Raw genomic sequence first — 19961 nt, 5'->3', positions numbered from 1 at the left:
CTGTGAAATGTGTTTTTAGCAGGCTCTTGACATGGTAGGATGTGACCGCCACGGACATGTAGGTTTATTGTATATAAAGGAGTGTTAAATACATGATGTTCTCCTCTGACACCAATATCTTGGCCCTGGAAATGACAAGGTTGGTAGTAAGAACATAAAAGGCAAGAAATGCATCATCAGCAATATTGGTGTTTGATGTATCAAACAAATATATTGGTGTAAGTTTATCAATTGATATGCTTAATATAAAAATTAATAAAAACTCAAGCACGTATTCAGGAAATCATGTTACTTAAAGTATGTACTTAGTTCTTAGTTATTAATAGCTTTGAAAGTAACTCACCACTATTTGTTTTTGTGATGCTCTCATGAAGAAAATGTGTGGGTTTTGAAAGGTCACAAAAGTTATTCCTGACTTGTCATATACATTATTCTTGGAAGGACTATATTACCTTTAATGACAATTTTGCATATTTGATACAGAACAATGACCTTCTTGTGTACAATGTGTGCTATGTTTATTCAGTAAAATAAATCAATGACTCCATAACAAACTATGGCAAAATAAATTAACTCTCTTTCACTGTGTGTTAATTTGATTCAGCTGTGATTAGCAAGCAATATCTTACTCTTCTTAAGTGTAAAGTAAGCCAAATATGTCACCAATGAAAAGGCTAGGATCAAATTGTTACTCGTATCCTTTTAGTCAATTCCCCAGAATTCCCTAACCACTTACTGTATGATAATCAAACCACCGAGCATCAGGGACGTAGCCTTGTACAGTGTCAGCATACTGAAATTTAAAGATACAGTCATTAAGAAATTATAGGCCAAGGAAAATAATATTTTGTGAACAAAAATATGTGATAGGACTTACAGGTTCCAACACAGGGGTAACCATAAATGCTGGACCCCACAAGAACTGCTTGAATACATCCCAGGTTATCTTGTCATTAAAGAACCTTGACAAAATATTTACAAATAATTAAATCAAAGAACTTCATTTCTCCCGAATACCATAAGATAATCGTTCAAATCACATTTTGCAGTATAGACTTTTGTGGACTGAAGTGAAAACCAAACTATAAACAAATCAAAAACAATTCTATCACTTGGATTTTAATGTTCAATAAGTAGTACAATACTTTATAAGTTAATGTAGACTATAACTAAACTTCCTGACAAAATACAGAGAATTGTATAAGGCCAATTGAATGAGAAATCTTCGAAGAGAATTCACAGAGGTACAAATATTAACTTTGCCTAGTAGAAGATCAACAAACTAGGAAGCAAAAATTATAAATACTCTGGAAGAGAATTGTGAGGCAAGTGTGCTATAAGAATCTTGACTCGGTAATTCAAAAAGATTTTGCTTCCCGGAGTCCATAATAAGAAGAAAGAAAGAAAGAAAGAAAGAAAGAAAGAAAGAAAGAAAGAAAGAAAGAAAGAAAGAAAGAAAAAGAAAACGAGGAAGGAAGGAAGGAAGGAAGGAAGGAAGGAAGGGAGGAAGGAAGGAAGAAAGGAAGGAAGGAAGAGGGAGGGAGGAAGGAAGAAAGGAGGGAGGGAGGGAGGGAGGAAAGAAAGAAATGAGCAAAAAAATAACAAAAGATTTTGCTTATCTTACTTAAATTAGAGCTCCCTGAATAGTGCATTTGATGTATTTCTGAATTTCAAATACAAATGGTTGGAAACACCAAAATCTATTCTTCACGGTCACTATTAAATATCCATATTTTTTCTCTAACTGAAACAGAACTGCACATTTTTGTTTGTTTGTTCTTTTGTTTGTTTTTGTTTCACTTTTCTACAAACTGAGATTCATGCCAACGTGGACGGCTGAATTTACTGCTTCATGGACTTCCCATGGGAAAAAAAAGGCCCAGATGTTCTCAATAGGACAAGAGTCTGCGGAGTTAATAATAATGTTTCTGGTTGGGGATTCAGTCCAGAGCTGACACTCTGACTCTTCTGAGTAGTAAATAGGGAGAAGACAAAGGGGCAAATTCTGGAAATAAGAGAGGCAAGATAATAATAAAATTTTACCAGAAATAAAGAATGGATTATGGTAGATAAATTAATAAAGTAACTGGAGGATAATGGGAATTTAGGAAGACCCATTATTTTTTAAGACCCTATCATCAGAACAGATGGCATATTGATCAACCTATTATTTTTGTCATTTTGCCTTGCATTCTATTGTTTAATTTAGTAAATACATGTTGTGTATTTTACTGATTTATCAAATATGCAATCTAACAAATCACCTCACTCAATTGCTCTGGTAATACAGGGCACACAGATGGTAAGTTTGATTATTTCAAAGGTTTTCGTATTTTTGTTTGAATCTGTGTTGTTTTTTTGTATGTGTGACATCAATAGTAAGAATTAGCTTGTATTTGCCTTAAAATTAGAATAAGCTAAAATTTTTGTAATTATGCTCTATAGAATAGAGTTTTAAATTTGATCATATATCAGTTTGAGCTTTAAGGAGTGAATCCAAAACAATTTTCTAAGAAAAATGTTAGAACTGTTCTAGGGTACTCTATAACACATCTCCAAGAAGAGGTGGGGTGGTTTTCTTCAGTCAGGCATATAAATATACATATATATATATATATATACAGTAAATTTACTTAACTGCTATAAACTTCAATTAATCAAATCATTATACAGAGATAATATTACTTGCTTCCATTTTTAAAATATTCAATATAATAAGGTATGTAAATCTAAACACTGGGTATATAGTTATTATTTCTAAGAATTATTACTTTTTTTTTAAAGATTTTATTTATTTGACAGCAAAAGACAACGAGAGAGGGAACACAAGCAGGGGGAGTGGGAGAGGCAGAAGCAGGCTTCCCACTGAGCAGGGAACCCAATGCGGGGCTCCATGCCGGGACCCTGGGATCATGACCTGAGCCGAAGGCAGATGCTTAATGACTGAACCACCCAGGCGTCCCAAAAATTATTACTTTTCAATAACTGATTAATGTTTAATTTTTAATATCATCCTGTTTATTAATATTTATTTATGTAAACTTTCATTAACCCAAAATGTATACTAAAATAGCAATAAAAATGTTTCCAACTTCAAATATTCTACACTATATGAGATTACTGATTAAATTAAATGAAATCTATCTCTTTTTGGCAGAAAAAAGAAGTTCTACTTACTCATGCAAAAGGGGTCGAATAACAGTGCCACCATGAGCATGAATTTCGTGCATCTGTGTATAGAAATAGGGCAATAGAGTGTATCTAATATTTAGAATATTCTTTGACATTTCAGAAAAAGTTTCATTCCAGGAAGCAGGATCTTGTCTCTGAAACAAAGCAGAATGAAATAGTCATAAGCTCTTGTCCTTGTTTACACCATAATTTTCAAATACATATTTGGAGAATAAAAAGTAGAAAATAATATTCATTCACTGCCATGTGCTGTATACTTTCTTTACAAAAATCACAAAAATCTTACACAATAATATTTCTATCTCATATGATGGAGAGAGAAAACATAATATTTTAATAAGAAAAATGCAAATTACACTCGTAGCTTGATTTAGTTTAGATGAACATATGTAAAGAGCAGTTCACATTTGAATAGGTGGCAACTACATTGTCAATCACGGTCATAATCAGTGTAGGGATGAAAAGACTGGAAAAGAAATGAAAGGCTGTACAAAAGTAGATTGAAATAAACAGAGACATGTAGAGCCCATCATGGTGACCACTACGTGTGTGTTCTCAGGAGAAATGGATAAATTATGATATTAAAGGATTAATAGGATAGGAGAAAGAGAGGACCTAATTAATGCTGGATAAGAAAGAAAGACATGCCCTAGTCTGCTCTGGAATATACACTCGAGGTAAAAATGAAAATTGGCACTGGAAAGATTAAAACCTGTTAAAAAATGTTGCGTGGCACCTGGGTGGCTTAGTTGGTTAAGCATCCAACTGTTTTTTAAGATTTTATTTTTTTATTTGACAGAGAGAGAGCACAAGTAGAGGGAGGGGCAGGTGGAGAGGGAGAAACAGGCTGTTTGCTGGAGCTTGATCCCAGGACCCCAGGGTCAGGACCTGAGTCAAAGGCAGATGCATAACCAACCGAGCCACCCAGGGGCCCCAAGCATCCAACTCTTGATTTCAGCTCAGGTCATGACCTCAAGGTCAAGCGATGGAGCCCCACATCAGGCTCTGTGCTTAAGATTCTCTCTCCTTCTCTCTTTGCCCCTCCCCCCACTTGCACAGCTCTTTCTCTTTCTCTCAAAAAAAAAAAAATGTTGCGCTTACTGGTTAAAAAATAATAGGGAAGGTAATTAGTATTTTATATTTAATTGTACTAGGGAACAAACAGGCTGCCACATAACTCCAGGGGGCAATACTTTCGAATTTTTTTGCTGATATCAACGGGAATGATGATATTAAGAACTGTGCCCTATCTATGCAGATGCCAACTTTTTCAGATTTCAGTAGTAAGAAAACTTGAATGATGACTGTTATTACTGGTATATGTAATAATGTTAGAATAGGCAAAATCTTGAAAGTAAAATGGTTCAAAATTAGTAAGCTGTAACTGATACTATTGTTACTACTTCCAAAGTCCAAAAAGAATAAGAGGTAAAAATCATATCTGTTGCTTACTGACTTCACTGACATTATTTCAGTTTTAACAATACAGTAGAACTTAATTGTAAATTATACATCCCTAAATTCAATTATACTACCTCATAATCAAACTTAAGTTGAGGCTTCTGTTCCATAGACTTTTATTTAGAAATACTTCCTCAGTTTTTCTTTCCTCCATATCATCTTCTCCAAAACTCCAGCCCCCTTCCCATCTTGGAGTCTTTCACTTACCGCTTCCACCTGAATTCTCTTCCACATCCTTACATCGGTTTTGTTTGCTGTGCCTCACTCAAGTCTCACTCTAACGCTCAAGTCATTTCATCCACGAGGACCTCCCTAAGTACTCCTTCTAAAACTGAGTCCCCATAAATCTCTATCACTTTGGTTACATCATTTTCCCTCGTATGCATTTATTTATACCTGACTATACCTATATACATATACACATACACACACATAATTGCCTGTTATCTCTATCCTGCCTACATTGTATGAATCACGGGGCAGGGACTTTGTAAATATTAAATAGTAGACTGTTAATAAATACTTGTTGAATAAATCCCTGTGCAGGCTTTTATTGATTCATTCCACTCTTCCAATATTATAGCTTCCTAAATTGCATTACTGACAGCAAGTTTTCCTGTTAAAATATTCCTATTCCATCAAGTTATGCTATTGCCCAACTTCCAAATTCTTCCAAAATGTAGTCCCATACTGCTTTCTATCCTTATATAGGTTTTCATTTTCTAAAATAAATCCTTCCCTTTATCCTAACTAAAACTTCCCAGGAGGGACACAAAGATCCCACAGCACCTGACGAGCTCCACCGCTCAGTCACTACTGCTAGGACCCACCCTTCAAAGACCAGCTCTTCTACAACTCTTCCATGAGGTGCATTTTGATAATTCGTCTTTCCTCTGTACTTCACTAAAAGTCAATGTCACAAAATTTGGCACTTAGTTAGATATTGCCTCTAATGATACATAGGTCTCCATAATTGTTAAAACTGTAACCTCTCTTTCTCAAAAATTTCTTTCAGACAATTTAGTAACATGGAAAGCTGTGCCACCACACAAGAATTAGCTCTCATAACTTTTCCTTTTTTTTTCTCAATTTCTCAACTCATTGTCTCAACATTTGCCTTTTAAATTTGCTCAATTTCAAACACATCATGATACTAGTATTTCAAATGACTTTCCACTTCTAATTAGTTTGAAGCTGATTTTTTATTGTTCTGTCTCAGTTGGAAGAAGTTAAGGAAGCAGTTTTTTGTGGTTTTTTTCCCCCCTGGCTATTCCAAAATTATATAGAACAGCAGTAAGTATGTCAGCTAACCAAGTTCTAAACACCAAAGTATAAAGTAACCCAAATCAGAAAATTCTCAAAGCAATGGGCTCAGATGTCCTCAGTAAATGTAAAGACGTTCATTCAAGGTATGCATTGAAAATCAGCCTGGTAGGGTGAATTCTTTTTTTTTTTTTTAGGATGATTTTTTTTATTATTATTATGTTCAATTAGCCATCATTAGACTTTGATGTAGTGTTCAACGATTCATTAGTTGTGTAGAAGACCCAATGCTTATCACCACACATGCCCTCCTTAATACCCATCAGCTGGTTACCCCATCCTCCCAACCCCCCTACCTTCTGTAACCCTCAGTTGTTTCCCGGGGTCCAGAGTCTCTCATGGTTTGTCTCCCTCTCTGATTTCTTCCCATTTGGTTTTCCCTCCCTTTCCCTGTAGCTCAGAGGGTGAATTTTATTTAAAAACTTCTAAGGTTAGTGGGGGAAAGGAATGAGAGTAGATGAGGTAACTACATACCCTAGTAAATGCAATGTTGTGATTTCTGGAATATGGATAAAACGCTCCAAGTTGCATCCAGCGGGCACAGAGCTCGTATTCTGAGTTGTTGAAGAAACCACAGATATCTGCTCCACTCTAAAATATATTGTGATGTTTAATTTTAATGGTTTGTTTCCTAATCTCTATAAGTTATGAAGATAAAAGGAATAGAACTACTTACATATGAGATTCCAAAGAGACTAAATTCCATCATACCTGAAAAAAAAATCAGGAAAAAACTTAGAAAGCTACTATTTCATATATTCTGATATTTGATTTTTTTCTATTTTATGAAGATGTCCTATTTCTAATAACCTACTCCAATGAAACATTTTTCAGATTATTAATATACCTTTCTATCATTTCCTCTTAACAGGATTCAAGTTTTTTTTTTTTTTAAAGATTTTATTTATTTATTTGACAGAGATAGAGACAGCCAGCGAGAGAGGGAACACAAGCAGGGGGAGTGGGAGAGGAAGAAGCAGGCTCATAGCAGAGGAGCCTGATGTGGGGCTCGATCCCATAACACCAGGATCATGCCCTGAGCCGAAGGCAGACGCTTAACCGCTGTGTCACCCAGGCTCCCCAGGATTCAAGTTTTTTATGTTATAGTGTTGATGACATTTATAGAAATAAGACACTATGCTTCTTTGTCACTTTCAAGATGGTATATTTAGAGCACAAAATGGTTATAAATACATTATAGTATGAGAAAAAAAGTGGTATTTGGTTTAATTTTTTTAAAAATAAAAGGTTATCTATGTAATTATTTAACAATAGGTCTCATTGTTTGGGAAAAAAATTATCCTTATTTATAGAATCATCTGAGATCACTTCAATAATATAGGATTCATGTGATATCCCAGCTCTCCTTTTAAAGTAATATTTCTAAAATACTGATTGTTTTCCTTGAATCCTAATATAAACAGTAAAGAATTTTTAAAACTAGATCTGAAACAGAAAAGTATCCATTTCCCCTTTAAAATAATAATGTCTTATTTACTCTTTACCCAATGATTGTCAAAAGACTCTTTAAAAATTTGGCTCGAAATGTTTCATTCTTCAGCATCTATCAGTATTCTTATTCCCTAGAATCTAGAATTTCTACCCATTTCTATTATCAGCTCTAGATGTAATCTTTCCCAGTTCCTGCCCTTTCCCAGGAAACTGAGACCAAAAAGGATGACATTATTTTCTCAAAATAAACTAGTTAGATATCATTAGTTTCTTATATAAAGAATCCCAGATCCTACTTTCTAGCCCACTGTCTTTTCATCACGCTATTTGTCAAAAAATATGATGCAAAAAGTATGTTTCTGAAAAGGACTTATAAGGTATATGAACTAGTACCAACAAAAGTGAATACCTAAAAGGAAACTCGAGAGAGTAACGATATAGATGGTGACTCACATACCAATGATCGATTTGTCCAAATTGTCCCATTGTGCGTAGTTGTCTCCAAGCCAATGTCCTCCCCATTGTCCACCAGTAGGATATGTCGAACGAGAAATAACAATTCCTCTTTTGCCAGTTGTCTTCTGCAATGCGCTAAGATAGAGGGAGAGTTTTTACATGAGGTCTTTTCAGATATTTCTACTTATGAGCACCTCATTAAAAAAAGGTGTGTGTGTGTGTTTACGGTGTTTTTGTTGTTTCTTACTACAACTAGCTCTTTATAAGTGAGTCTTCTTTCATTATATTTACAGACATAAGGACATTTTTCTTCCCTTCCAACATTTACCAGACTGACATGGCTAAGTGGCCTTTGTTTATTCGTTCAATGAATTCAAGTTAAGTCAACTACTGAAGTTATCAAAGCAACTAACTAATCATATCTTGAGTTTCTTGAATGAACTCATTTTAGTCTACTTAACTGTGTTCTCTTGAATAAAGGTCTAGGCTCTAACTATTGATTGCTCCAATCCTTCTCAATTATAACTTGTCAACACCTAATCTCTGTATCACTCTACAGAGAATCTTTGCTATAATACTGTTTTAGACGGTAGATTAAAGGGAGCGAGGTTTTTTGGGTGTTAAAAATAAAACTAGTTGTTCTATCTCAAGCACAGAATCTATCCAAAGCTAGATGTCAACAGAATGAATTTTACAAATTATATCATATTTTTTTTCTTTTTTTCCCCTCCTCAGTCTTTGAAGAGACTTTAGTGACTTTCTATTCATTTTAAAACATATTCTAGTGCTAAAAATAATATAATAATGCATTATTTTATATTATCTGCATCTCTTGCTCTATGATATTATAAGAGCATCTAAAGTAGAAAAATATCCCACTATTAATTGGAAGTAAAGTGTTTATTTTTATGTTATTTAAAATAAAGTGCATATGAATAAGGACTACAGAACTGTTCAGGAAAAAATACTTCAAATACCTAATTAGGCAGATTTTAAATCATTTTGGACCACAGTGTTTGTACTGATTTCTTTATATATAAAGTTTCTTCAGTGAGACCTTGAGAGTCTTGAAGTTAAATATGATGTCTTAATCTTCTTTGTATTTTTTGTACCTAGTACATTGCTTGGCATATACTAGTAGCTCAAGAAATTTTTGAATTAATGAATATCTCAAGTCAAAATTACAGGAAACTAAAAGTGTTTTCAACGGACATAAGATGGTAAATTGAACCATCTGTTAATAATAAAGACCATATTGTACTTGCTAACTTAAAATTTCCTACTTGAACGATGCCCATCTTTAAAAAGATCATATAAGAAAGCTATTTTCATTGCTTTGTTTTCTACAATAAATATAAAGGATATAGTCTATTTAGGAGCATTAATATATTTAACATACATCACATATATTTGCTGACATTTAACAAGAAATGAATGATTATTTATATAGAGAATAAAAAACTGATGATAAATCTAAAACTATATGTATATTCTAAGTTTAGTTACTTTGCAAACAAAATTAATTTTATTTAATTAATGCAAAAACTATTTATAAAGATAGAGTTGTCCCAAATTCTTAATGTGTTCACATTCAAGAAATACATACTTTGTTTTTTTTTTTTTTTTTTTGAAGATTTTACTTATTTATTTGACAGTGACAGAGAGAGAGTACTAGCAGGGAGAGTGGCAGGGAGAGGGAGAAGCAGGCTCCTGCTGAGCAGAGAGCCCAACACAGACCCTGGGATCATGACCTGAGCAGAAGGCAGGTGCTTAACCAACTGAAAAACCCAGGTGCCTCCAAGAAATACATATTCTTGAAGAATTTCTTTTCTTTCCTGCTGTATGCAAATTTTTTTTACTATATATAATGAGAAAATAAGGCTTTAAATCAATAACTGAACATATGCCTTGTTAGATTTCTGACTGGGAAGAATTCTGTGTTAAGTATTTTCATGACAAATTTTCTCTTAAGGACCTCTTGCATTAGAAGAATCTCCTCTGTAACCCTTCACAGAGTACTTAAGAGAACAAAACTTTTGAGAAATCACTTGCTGCCACTAAAGATATAACTTAAAAATCCCATCACTATAAATATTCTCCAAATATTTTTGACACGTTCCAACTTAACAAATGGTTTAGTTATAATGAATATAGCTTAATTTTAAGAAACACTTTTCACCTGGAGGACAGCTTGTCCTGTCTTACCAGTTGATTTTGGAAAATCTAACTTATAGAAAGGATTGTAATGTTGTGTTAAGGAAGTATTTTTATTGTGTGTTTTACAGTTGCCTGCATTAGCATTTTTTTAAAAGAATTTAAAAACTTTAAAAAAGTACTTTAAATTATTGGGGGAAAAGTCTATAGGAATATCTAAGAAAATAACTTGTATCTACTGATTTTTTTATTCCATTCTAAATTATGATTACAAAAATCTGGGGCGTTTACTTAAAACTTATATATTTAACACCAAAGGGAGAATTTCCAAAGGGAGACAAAGATTTTTATTTTTCTGCATCTTCTCTCATGAAAAAATATATAATAGTCTCTAAAGTCACTCAAGGTATTGTTGAAGTTGAAAATATGGAATATATAGTTATATAATCCTTGAATAATTGTCTGAGATTTGAACACACAATGTGAGGTAGTTTTTAAAGTGTATTTATTCCTACATTTGAAGCATAGGCTTTGTTTCAGTTCAACATTGAATTTTAAATAAGAGAAAGAGACCTATTGAAGACCGTAAGTTTTTGTATGGGATTTACATATGCAACTTCATTGGCCACTGGTATCCAAGGTCCTTCCTCTAAAACTACAGTTTCTCAAGTTGATTATTTATCTCCTGTTTCTGAGCCCACTCATTGTATTCTTTCTTTGGTTTTTCTTGTTTATGGCATGTTTAGTGAAAAGGACAGTAGCAAGAACTAGTTGCATGTCAAATATGAACCAGTTTTGAAAGACACAAGCTGTGTCAAAAAAAAAGGAACAATAAAATGCTACAGTCTGGATAGATAACTTGAAGTAAAAAAATTTCGTTTTTAATCCTTTCGCTTTTCCCCAATGATAAATAAAAAGTCTTTACTATCCATCCTTTGCTTAAATGTAAATGTAATTTATCTATAGTGTCTTTTTATATTTGTCAAGGTTTTTAAAAATATAGACTATATTTAATTTCTAAAATTTCTGAAAGTTCAACTTTTCTAATATAACTGAATCAATTAAATATCAAGAAAATACCTAACACATGAAAAGTCTAGGGCTATGAGTAAATTGAGCTATTTAACGCAACATTTAAAACTTATTAATCTGTTTAATTTAAATAACAAATGTGGTTGAAACTTACTGAACAGTTTATGAGTAGGAGCAAAATTAACACTCTTAAAGAAATGTATTATTACTTTAAATTAAAAAATGTTCTTTGGGAGATTGTACTGATATCTTCCTCATAACGTTTGTTATTTAAGAGTAAAATATATTTTAAATATCCCTAAATTTCCCTATTTTTGTATATCAACTATTTAGAAATTTACCTACATTTCCTTAAATTTACTAAGCATCTCACAGTGTGTTAGGAACCGTGAACTGTGTTCCAGAAGTTCAATTTACTACCTCAATGAAGAAATTTTTTTCAATTTCCCTTAAACTACATAGTTTCATCTCAAAATGTGTAAGTTTTGCCAACAAGATTACCAGTCAATTCTCAGTACTTTGTGTTTTAATATCTATATTTTTATGATAGAATGAGGTTAGCTGAGGATAAAAAGTGAGGATAATTGTGCTTCAAAATTATGTTCCAGTAGGGTAAATTTAAAGAAATATTTGTCCCAATTAAAAAAAAATTGTTGAAGATCAATTTGTTTACTCTTAAAAATGACATTTCCTAGTCTTTCTACATGATTTTAGTGTCCCTACATTAGAATTTGGTGAGCAAATCTGTGGTCATTCATTCATGTAATAAAATTTTAAATAATTCACCTCTTCTAGGTTGAAAAAGTTTGGTGCTAAGATAAGCATGTTTCACTAATTGAGGAAATATTACCCATACCCTTTATTCCAAAATGCTTTTCTTTTACCAACTTCAGTCATATAATAGAGCTGTGGTTTTCAATCCCACATGCTCATTGGAACACCTGGGAAATTTTTTGAAATTCAGATCTTAGGTATAGTACAGACAAATTAAGTCAATACATTAAAAAAAAAATCTCCAGGTGATTTTACTGTATAGTTAAGAGCCAGAGACCTAGAGCTGCACTGTGTGATATGGTGCACACTAGTCACATGGGACTATTTAATTTAAATGTAAATTTATTACAATTAAATAAAATTTAAAATTCTGTTTCTGGGGACACCTGGGTGACTCAGTTAAGCGTCCAGCTCTTAACTTCAGCTCAAGTCATAATCTCAGGGTCCTGTGATCAAGCCCCACGTCAGGCTCCACACTCAGCAGGAAGTCTGCTTGAGATTCTCTCTCCCTCTCCTTCTTCCCCTCCCTCCACATGCACTCTCTCGCTATTATATAAATAAATAAAATCTTAAAAAAAATAAAATAAAATTCCATTTTTGAGTCACACTAGCCATATTGTTCAACAGCCTTATATGGATAGTAGATACCATATTGGACAACCCAGAATAATAAAACATTTCTATCATTACGAAAAGTCTTATTGGACAGTGCTAATAAAGACTTGATATTCAAAGAATGGTTTGTGTTCCATCATCACTGGACTCACATTAAAGTTTGTTTATTGTGGACATTAAATCAAGTTCACTTACGTGTATTCTAACTTGGTTATAATGTATTTAAACAACAGATTTAACCAAACCTTAATGCCTTAATTAATGACATCAATTATATATTATTTATTCATTCACAACTATTTATTGAACACCTATTATTTATTAATCACTATGCTACTATGAGCTAGTGAGGGACAAAATAACATTGTTCACAATTGCTTTTGGAATGGGATGAAAGTTTAAAACAATGATAAATGATACATGTGAAGAGAAAGGAAGAAAAAAAGAGAGAGAGAAACACAATAATTCTAAGTGCCACAAAGGACCAAGTAAGTTACAGACAACATTGGGACGGAAAGGGCTACCAGATGAGGTCAGCAGGGAAGAACCCTGGAAGTAGGAAAAACATTAAATCTAATATCTAAAAGATAATAAAGACTCAAAAGGGATAATTGTAAACATCGCTTACTCGTAACTAGGCTTCATTTGTGACCAGCCATATAGATTATGAACATCGTAATGCAAAACAGATGATCCATCACTAAGAATCTGCTCAGTTTCCATACACATAGTTCTGAAATGTAATCCACTAGTTCTTTTTGTGAGATCTGGGGAGAATCAAAGGAAAAATATTAACATATTATAAAATACCCTGTATTCAATGTGTAAATCATAACTATAAATTCTTTTGGCAAAAGCATTAATCATTGTTTTAAAATAATATTGATTTTTGACCATTTGTACACTTTGTCTCTACCATTTAAAAATGAAAAAAAATGTGCAATTGTAACTGACTGTAGTTACAATTGCGACTGAAAAACATATGAAAAATTTTACTGTACTCGGCAACAAAAATGTTACCAATTAACATGAATTAATAAAACCTGAAAAAAGGGTACTCCTAAATGTCTACTATATTTTGTATACTCAGATGAGACATACTGATTAAATAGACTTTTACTAAAAATCCATTTAGTAACATAAAGCCCTGGGGATAAGAACTGTGCAAATGCTATAACACTATTTTTTGATCCACTTTTTCTCAGCTAAATATGTATTTTTTTCGGAGCTTTGCCATCACTTTAGATGTCAACAGTTTATGAACATGAGAGTATGAGGATGAATGCTGTGTAACTGGACCCCTTTTTCCTGGGTCAGAGACAACCAAAGTGCTATCGGTATTCTTTCATTTTTTCCTTATGAAGAAAAATTTTAAAAGAAAGCTTCACAAAAGTTTTTTTTTTAATCTTAAGAATTATTGAGAATTTTCAAATCTGGGAAGATTCTCAAGAAAGTCAAAGTAACAATTTAAAGCATGCTTAGTTAGGAATGTGTTCATATAAATACAACATATTTCTTGATTTTTCTTCTCAAAATAATGTTAAATAGTATTGGTAATGGGTTGAGTAATGGTTCAATGTGTAGATGGGTAGTGGGAATTAGGAATGTGAAACCTATTTCTACATCATAAGGTTCTTATAAACCTGATTAATAAAACCAATAATATCAAAGGCATAGCAACAATATTGTACCTGGGAAATAAGGTGGATAATTCAACTCTGTATTTCTGCATTGATTACTAACTGTTCCATGTACAAAACTTGATGGTTCATTCATGTCCTTAAAAAAAGAGAGAAAAGTGAACAAGAAGAATTTAGAACATACATTCTCAAAGGAACTAACCTAGAGAGCCAATAAATTAAAGCAGCATATTTGAGCACATTTACTATTCAAAGGAGCAAAAATACAGGGCATCTCAATACTGAAGATTTACTTTATCTGTTTCTTTTTTACATTTCATGACTCCTTTTGAAAAACATAAAATGTCCTATATTTTCTATAGATATAAGTAAAAAAGTGAATTTTCTATGTTTTCTAGACATAAAATTAAATTATAGATGGTGTATATTCCCCCATGTCCTTCTCTCCACTCCTGCCACAGAGCCTTCAATTAATTGCTTTTTTAAAAAAGCAATTGTATGTGGTTTTCTAAAACCATAAAATACAGTTTACACATACAAAAAACTTATTTCTTTTTTTATTTTTATTTTCTTAAGTGTAGAATTTAGTGATTCATAACTTACATACAACACTCATCACAAGTGCCCTCCTTAATACCCACCGCTTATTTAAACCATCCCTCTGCCCACCTCCCCTCCAGCAACCCTGTTTGTTCTCTATAGTTAAGAGTCTTATGGTTAGTCTCTCTTTTTCCCATATGCTCATCTGTTACATTTCTTAAATTTCACATATGAGTGAAATCAAAATGGTATTTGTCTTTCTCCAACTGCCTTATTTCACTCAGCATAATAGTCTCTAGTTCCATCCATATTGTTGCCAATGGCAAGATTTCATTCTTGTTTGTGGCTGAGTAATATTCCATTGTGTGTGGATATATATACACACATACACATACATGTGTGTATACATACACATACCACCTCTTTATCCATTCATCAATCGATGCACAATTGGGCTCTTTCCATAATTTGGCTATTGTTGATAATGTTACTATAAACATTTGGGTGCACGTATCCCTTTGAATCAGTATTTTTTTATCCTTTGGATAAATACTTAGTAGTGCAATTGCTGGATCATAGGATAGGTCTATTTTTAACTTTTTGAGAACTCTCAAAACTGTTTTCCAGAGTGGCTACACCAGTTTGCATTTCCACCAGTAGCGTAAGAGGGTTCTCTTTTTTCCACATCCTCATCAATACCTGTTGTTTCCTGTGTTAATTTTAGACATTCCGACAGGTGTGAGGTGATATCTTATTGTAGCTTTGATTTGTATTTCCCTAATGATGAGTGATGTTGAGCATCCTTTCACGCGTCTGTTAGCCAATTGTCTGTCTTCTTTGGAAAAATGTCTGTTTGTGTCTTCTGCCCATTTCTCAACTGGGTTATTTGTTTTTTTGGTGTTGAGTTTGGTAAATTCTTTATATATTTTGGATACAAGCCCTTTATCTGATGAGACATTTGCAAATATCTTCTCCCATTCCATAGGCTGCCTTTTAGTTTTGTTGATTGTTTACTTTGTTATTCAGATGATTTTTATCTTGATGAAGTCCCGATAGCTCATTTTTGCTTTTGTTTCCCTGCCTCCAGAGACATACCTAGAAAGAAGTTGCTGTGTCAAACAAGTTGCTGCCTGCATTCTCCTCTAAGATTTTGACAGTTTCCTGTCTCACATTTAGGTCCTTCATTTTGAATTTATTTTTGTACATGGTGTAAGAAAGTGGTCCAGTTTCATTCTTCTGCATTTTGTTGTCCAGTTTTCACAATATTATTTGTTGAAGACAGTGTCTTTTTTCCATTGGATATTCTTTCCTGCTTTCTTGAAGATTAGTTGATCATATAGTTGTGGGTCTATTTCTGGGATTTCTTCTGTTTTACTGATCTATGTGTCTGTTTTTGTGCCAGTACCATACTATCTTGATGACTACAGCTTTGTAATATAGCTCGAAGTCCAGAATTGTGAAGCCACCAGCTTTGTCTCTCTTTTTCAACATTCTTCTGGCTATTCGAAGTCTTCTCTGGTTCCATACAAATTTTAGGATTGTTTGTTCTAGCTCTGTGAAAAATGTTGATGGTATTTTGATAGGGATTGCATTAAAAGTGTAGATTGCTTTGGGAAGTATAGACATTTTAACAACATTTGTTCTTCCAATCCACGAACATGGAATGTTTTTTCCATTTCTCTGTGTCCTCTTCAGTTTCTTTCATAAGTTTTCTATAGTTTTCAGAGTACAAATCTTTTATCTCTTTGGTTAGCTTTATTCCTAGGTATCTTATGGTTTTTGGTGCAATTGTAAATGGGATGGATTCCTTGATCTCTCTTTCTGCTGCTTCATTATTGGTGCACAGAAATGCAACAGATTTCTGTACATTGATTTTGTATCCTGTGACTTTACTGAATTCATGTATGAGTTTTAGTAATTTTTTGATGCAGTCTTTCAGGTTTTCTACATAGAGTATCATGTCGTCTGCAAAAGGTAAAAGTTTGACTTCCTCCTTGCCAATTTTAATGCCATTTACTTCTTTTTTGTTATCTTACTGCTGAGGCTAAGACTTCCAGTACTATGTTAAATAACAGTGGTGAAAGTGGATATCGTTGTCTTGTTCCTGACTTTAGAGGAAAAGCTCTCAATTTTTGTCCATTGAGGATGTTATTGGCTAAGCGTTTTGTCCATTGAGGTTGTTATTGGCTATACTGGCTATGGAACAGCTTCATTATATATGATGTTGAGGCACGTTCCCTCTAGCCCTACTTTGTTGAGGGTTTTTATCAAGAATGGATGTTATACTTTGTCAATGCTTTTTCTGCATCTCTTGGGAGGATCATATGGTTCTTATCCTTTCTTTTATTAATGTGGTGTATCACATTGATTGACTTGTGAATATTGAACCACCCTTGCAATCCAGGAATAAATCCCATGTGATCGTGGTGAATGATTATTTTAATGTACTACTGGATTCAATTTGCTAATATTTTGTTGAGAATTTTTGTATCCATGTTCATCAGGGATATTGGCCTGTAATTTTCCTTTTTAGTGGGGTCTTTGTCTGGTTTTGCAATCAAGGTAATCCTCACCTCGTAGAATGAGTTTGGATGTTTTTCTTCCATTTCTTTTTTTTTTTTTTTAATAGCTTCAGAAGAGTAGGTATTCTTCTTTAAATATTTGGTAAAATTCTCCTGGGAAGCCATCTAACCCTGGACACTTGGTTGTTGGGAGATTTTTTATTACTGATTCATTTTCTTTGCTGGTTATCAGTCTGTTCAAGTTTTCTATTTTTTGCTGTTTCAGTTTTGGTAGTTTATATGTTCCTAGGAATTTATCCATTCCTTCCAAATTGTCCAATTTGTTGATATATAATTTCCCATACTATTCTCTTATAATTGCTTGTATTTCTGTGGTGTTATTCTGTTGGTTGTTGTTTCTTTTTTCTCATTTGTGATTTTATTTATTTGGGTCCTTTGTCTTTTCTTTTTAGTAAGTCTGGTTTACCAATTTTATTATTTTTTTCAAAGAACCAGCTCCTGGTTTTATTTATCTGTTCTTTCGTGGGTTTTTTTGTTGTTGTTGTTGTTGTTTGTATATTATTTATTTCTGCTCTAATATTTATTATTTCCCTTCTTCTGTTGGCTTTAGGCTTCATTTGTTGTTCTTTTTCTAGCTCCTGTAGGTGCAAGATTAGGTTATATATTTGAGACTTTTCTTACTTCTTGAGGTAGGCCTGTATTGCTATATACCTCCTTTTAATGACCACTTTCACTGCATTCCAGAGGTTTTGGACAATCGTCTTTTCATTTTCATTTGTTTCTATGTATTTTTTAATTTCTTCTTAATTTCATGGTTGACCCATTAATTATTTAGCAAAATGTTCTTTATCCTCCCTGTATTTGCAGTCTTCCCAATTTTTTTTCTTGTGGTTGACTTCAAGTTTCATAGTGTTGTGGAATCAAAATATGCATGGTATGATCTCAATATTTTTGTACTTGTTGAGGCCTGCTTTGTAACCTAATATGTGATTTATTCTGGAGAATATCCCATGTGCACTTGAAAAGAATGTGTCTTCTACTGCTTTAGGATAAAATGTTCTTTTTTTTTTTTTTTTAAAGATTTTATTTATTTATTTGACAGAGAGCGAGAGACAGACAGCAAGAGAGGGAACACAAGCAGGGGGAGTGGGAAAGGAAGAAGCAGGCTCATAGCGGAGGAGCCTGATGTGGGGCTCGATCCCACAACACCGGGATCACGCCCTGAGCCGAAGGCAGACACTTAACGACTGCACCACCCAGGGGCCCCAATGTTCTGAATATATCTGTTACATACATCTGGTCCAGTGTGTCATTCAAAGCCCTTGTTTCGTTGTTGATCTTCTGCTTAGATGATCTGTCCACTGCTGTAAGTGCGGTGTTAAAGTCCCTTAGTATTATTGTATTATTATCAATTAGTCCCTTTATGTTTGTTATTGTTTTATATATCTTGGTGCTCCCAAGTTGGGGGTACAAGTATTTATAGTTGTTAGATCATCTTGTTGGATAGAACCTTTTATTATGGTACAATGCCCTTCTTCATCTCTTCTTACAGCCTTTGATTTAAAATCTAGTTTGTCTGATATAAGTATGGCTACTCTGGCTTTACTTTGATGTCAGTTTTCATGGTAAATATTTCTCCACCCCCTCACTTTCCATCTGCTGGTGTCTTTAGTTCTAAAATGAGTCTCTTGCAGCTAGCATATAGATGAGTTTTATTTTTTATTCATTTTGATACCCTATATTTTTTGGTTGGAGCATTTAGTCCACTTAGAGTCAGAGTAATTATTGATAGATGTGAATTTAGTGCAATTTTATTGCTTGTTTTGTCATTGTTTCTGGAGATTTTCTGAGGACCTTTCTAGTCTTTGTTGCTTTGGGTCTTTCCCATTCAGAATTCCCTTTAATATTGATAGATGTGTAAGAGTAATTATTGATAGATGTGATTTTTGATTGATATATGTAATTATTGATAGATGTGAATTTAGTGCAATTTTATTACTTGTTTTGTCATTGTTTCTGGAGATTTTCTGAGGACCTTTCTAGTCTTTGTTGCTTTGGGTCTTTCCCATTCAGAATTCCCTTTAATATGTCTTGCAGAGCTGGTTTAGTGGTCACAAACTCCTTTAATTTTTGTTTGGGAAACTCTTTATCTTTCCTTCTATTCTGAATGACAGCCTTGCTGGTTAGAGTATTTTTAGCTATAGATTTTTCCCATTCAGCACACTGACTATATCATGCCACTCTCTTCTGGCCTGCCTAGTTTCTGTGGATAGATTTGTTGCAAACCTTATTTGTCTTTCCTTGAAGGTTAAGGATTTTTTTCCTTTGCTGCCAAGATTCTTTACTTAGCTGTGTATTTTGCAAATTTTACTACGATATGTCTTGGTGTTGGCCAGGTTTTGTTGATTTTGATGGGAGTTCTCTGTGCCTCCTGGATTTGGAAGTCTGTTTTCTTCATAGATTAGAAAAGTTTTCAGCTATAATTTCCTCAAATAAACCTGCCCCCTTTTTTCTTCTTCTTCTAGGACTCCTATAATACAAATGTTTTATATATCATGAAGTCACTTAGTTAGCTAAGTCTACTTTCATGATCCAATAGTTTTCTTTCCCTCTTCTTTTCAGCTTCATTATTTTTCATAATTTTATATTCTGTATCACTTATTCATTCCTCTGCTTTTTCCATCTTGTGGTCATTACATCCAGTTAGGTTTCAATCTCAGTTATTTCATTTTTCATTTCAGCCTAATTGGTTTTAAGCTCTTTTATCTCAGAGGTATAGGTGTCCCTGACATCTTCTACA

The 19961-nt window shown here is 33.4% G+C and overlaps 1 protein-coding gene across 1 annotated transcript in view; it reads right to left on the bottom strand.

The window, feature by feature from the left end:
- The window catches only part of SI (sucrase-isomaltase), a 91187-nt gene that overhangs the window by 10168 nt on the left and 61058 nt on the right, over positions 1–19961 (bottom strand). The window contains exons 36-44 of the mRNA XM_026497428.4: positions 14151–14238; positions 13088–13226; positions 7886–8019; positions 6653–6687; positions 6451–6567; positions 3178–3326; positions 878–962; positions 737–793; positions 1–125 (exon numbers count right to left, since the gene is read on the bottom strand). Coding sequence (XP_026353213.2) covers positions 1–125; positions 737–793; positions 878–962; positions 3178–3326; positions 6451–6567; positions 6653–6687; positions 7886–8019; positions 13088–13226; positions 14151–14238 — 929 coding nt within the window. The remainder of the gene's footprint in view (positions 126–736; positions 794–877; positions 963–3177; positions 3327–6450; positions 6568–6652; positions 6688–7885; positions 8020–13087; positions 13227–14150; positions 14239–19961) is intronic.

The sequence above is a fragment of the Ursus arctos genome, unplaced genomic scaffold, assembly GCF_023065955.2.
Source record: "Ursus arctos isolate Adak ecotype North America unplaced genomic scaffold, UrsArc2.0 scaffold_20, whole genome shotgun sequence".
NCBI lineage: Eukaryota > Metazoa > Chordata > Mammalia > Carnivora > Ursidae > Ursus > Ursus arctos.
This window is presented reverse-complemented; position numbering and strand designations above follow the sequence as displayed.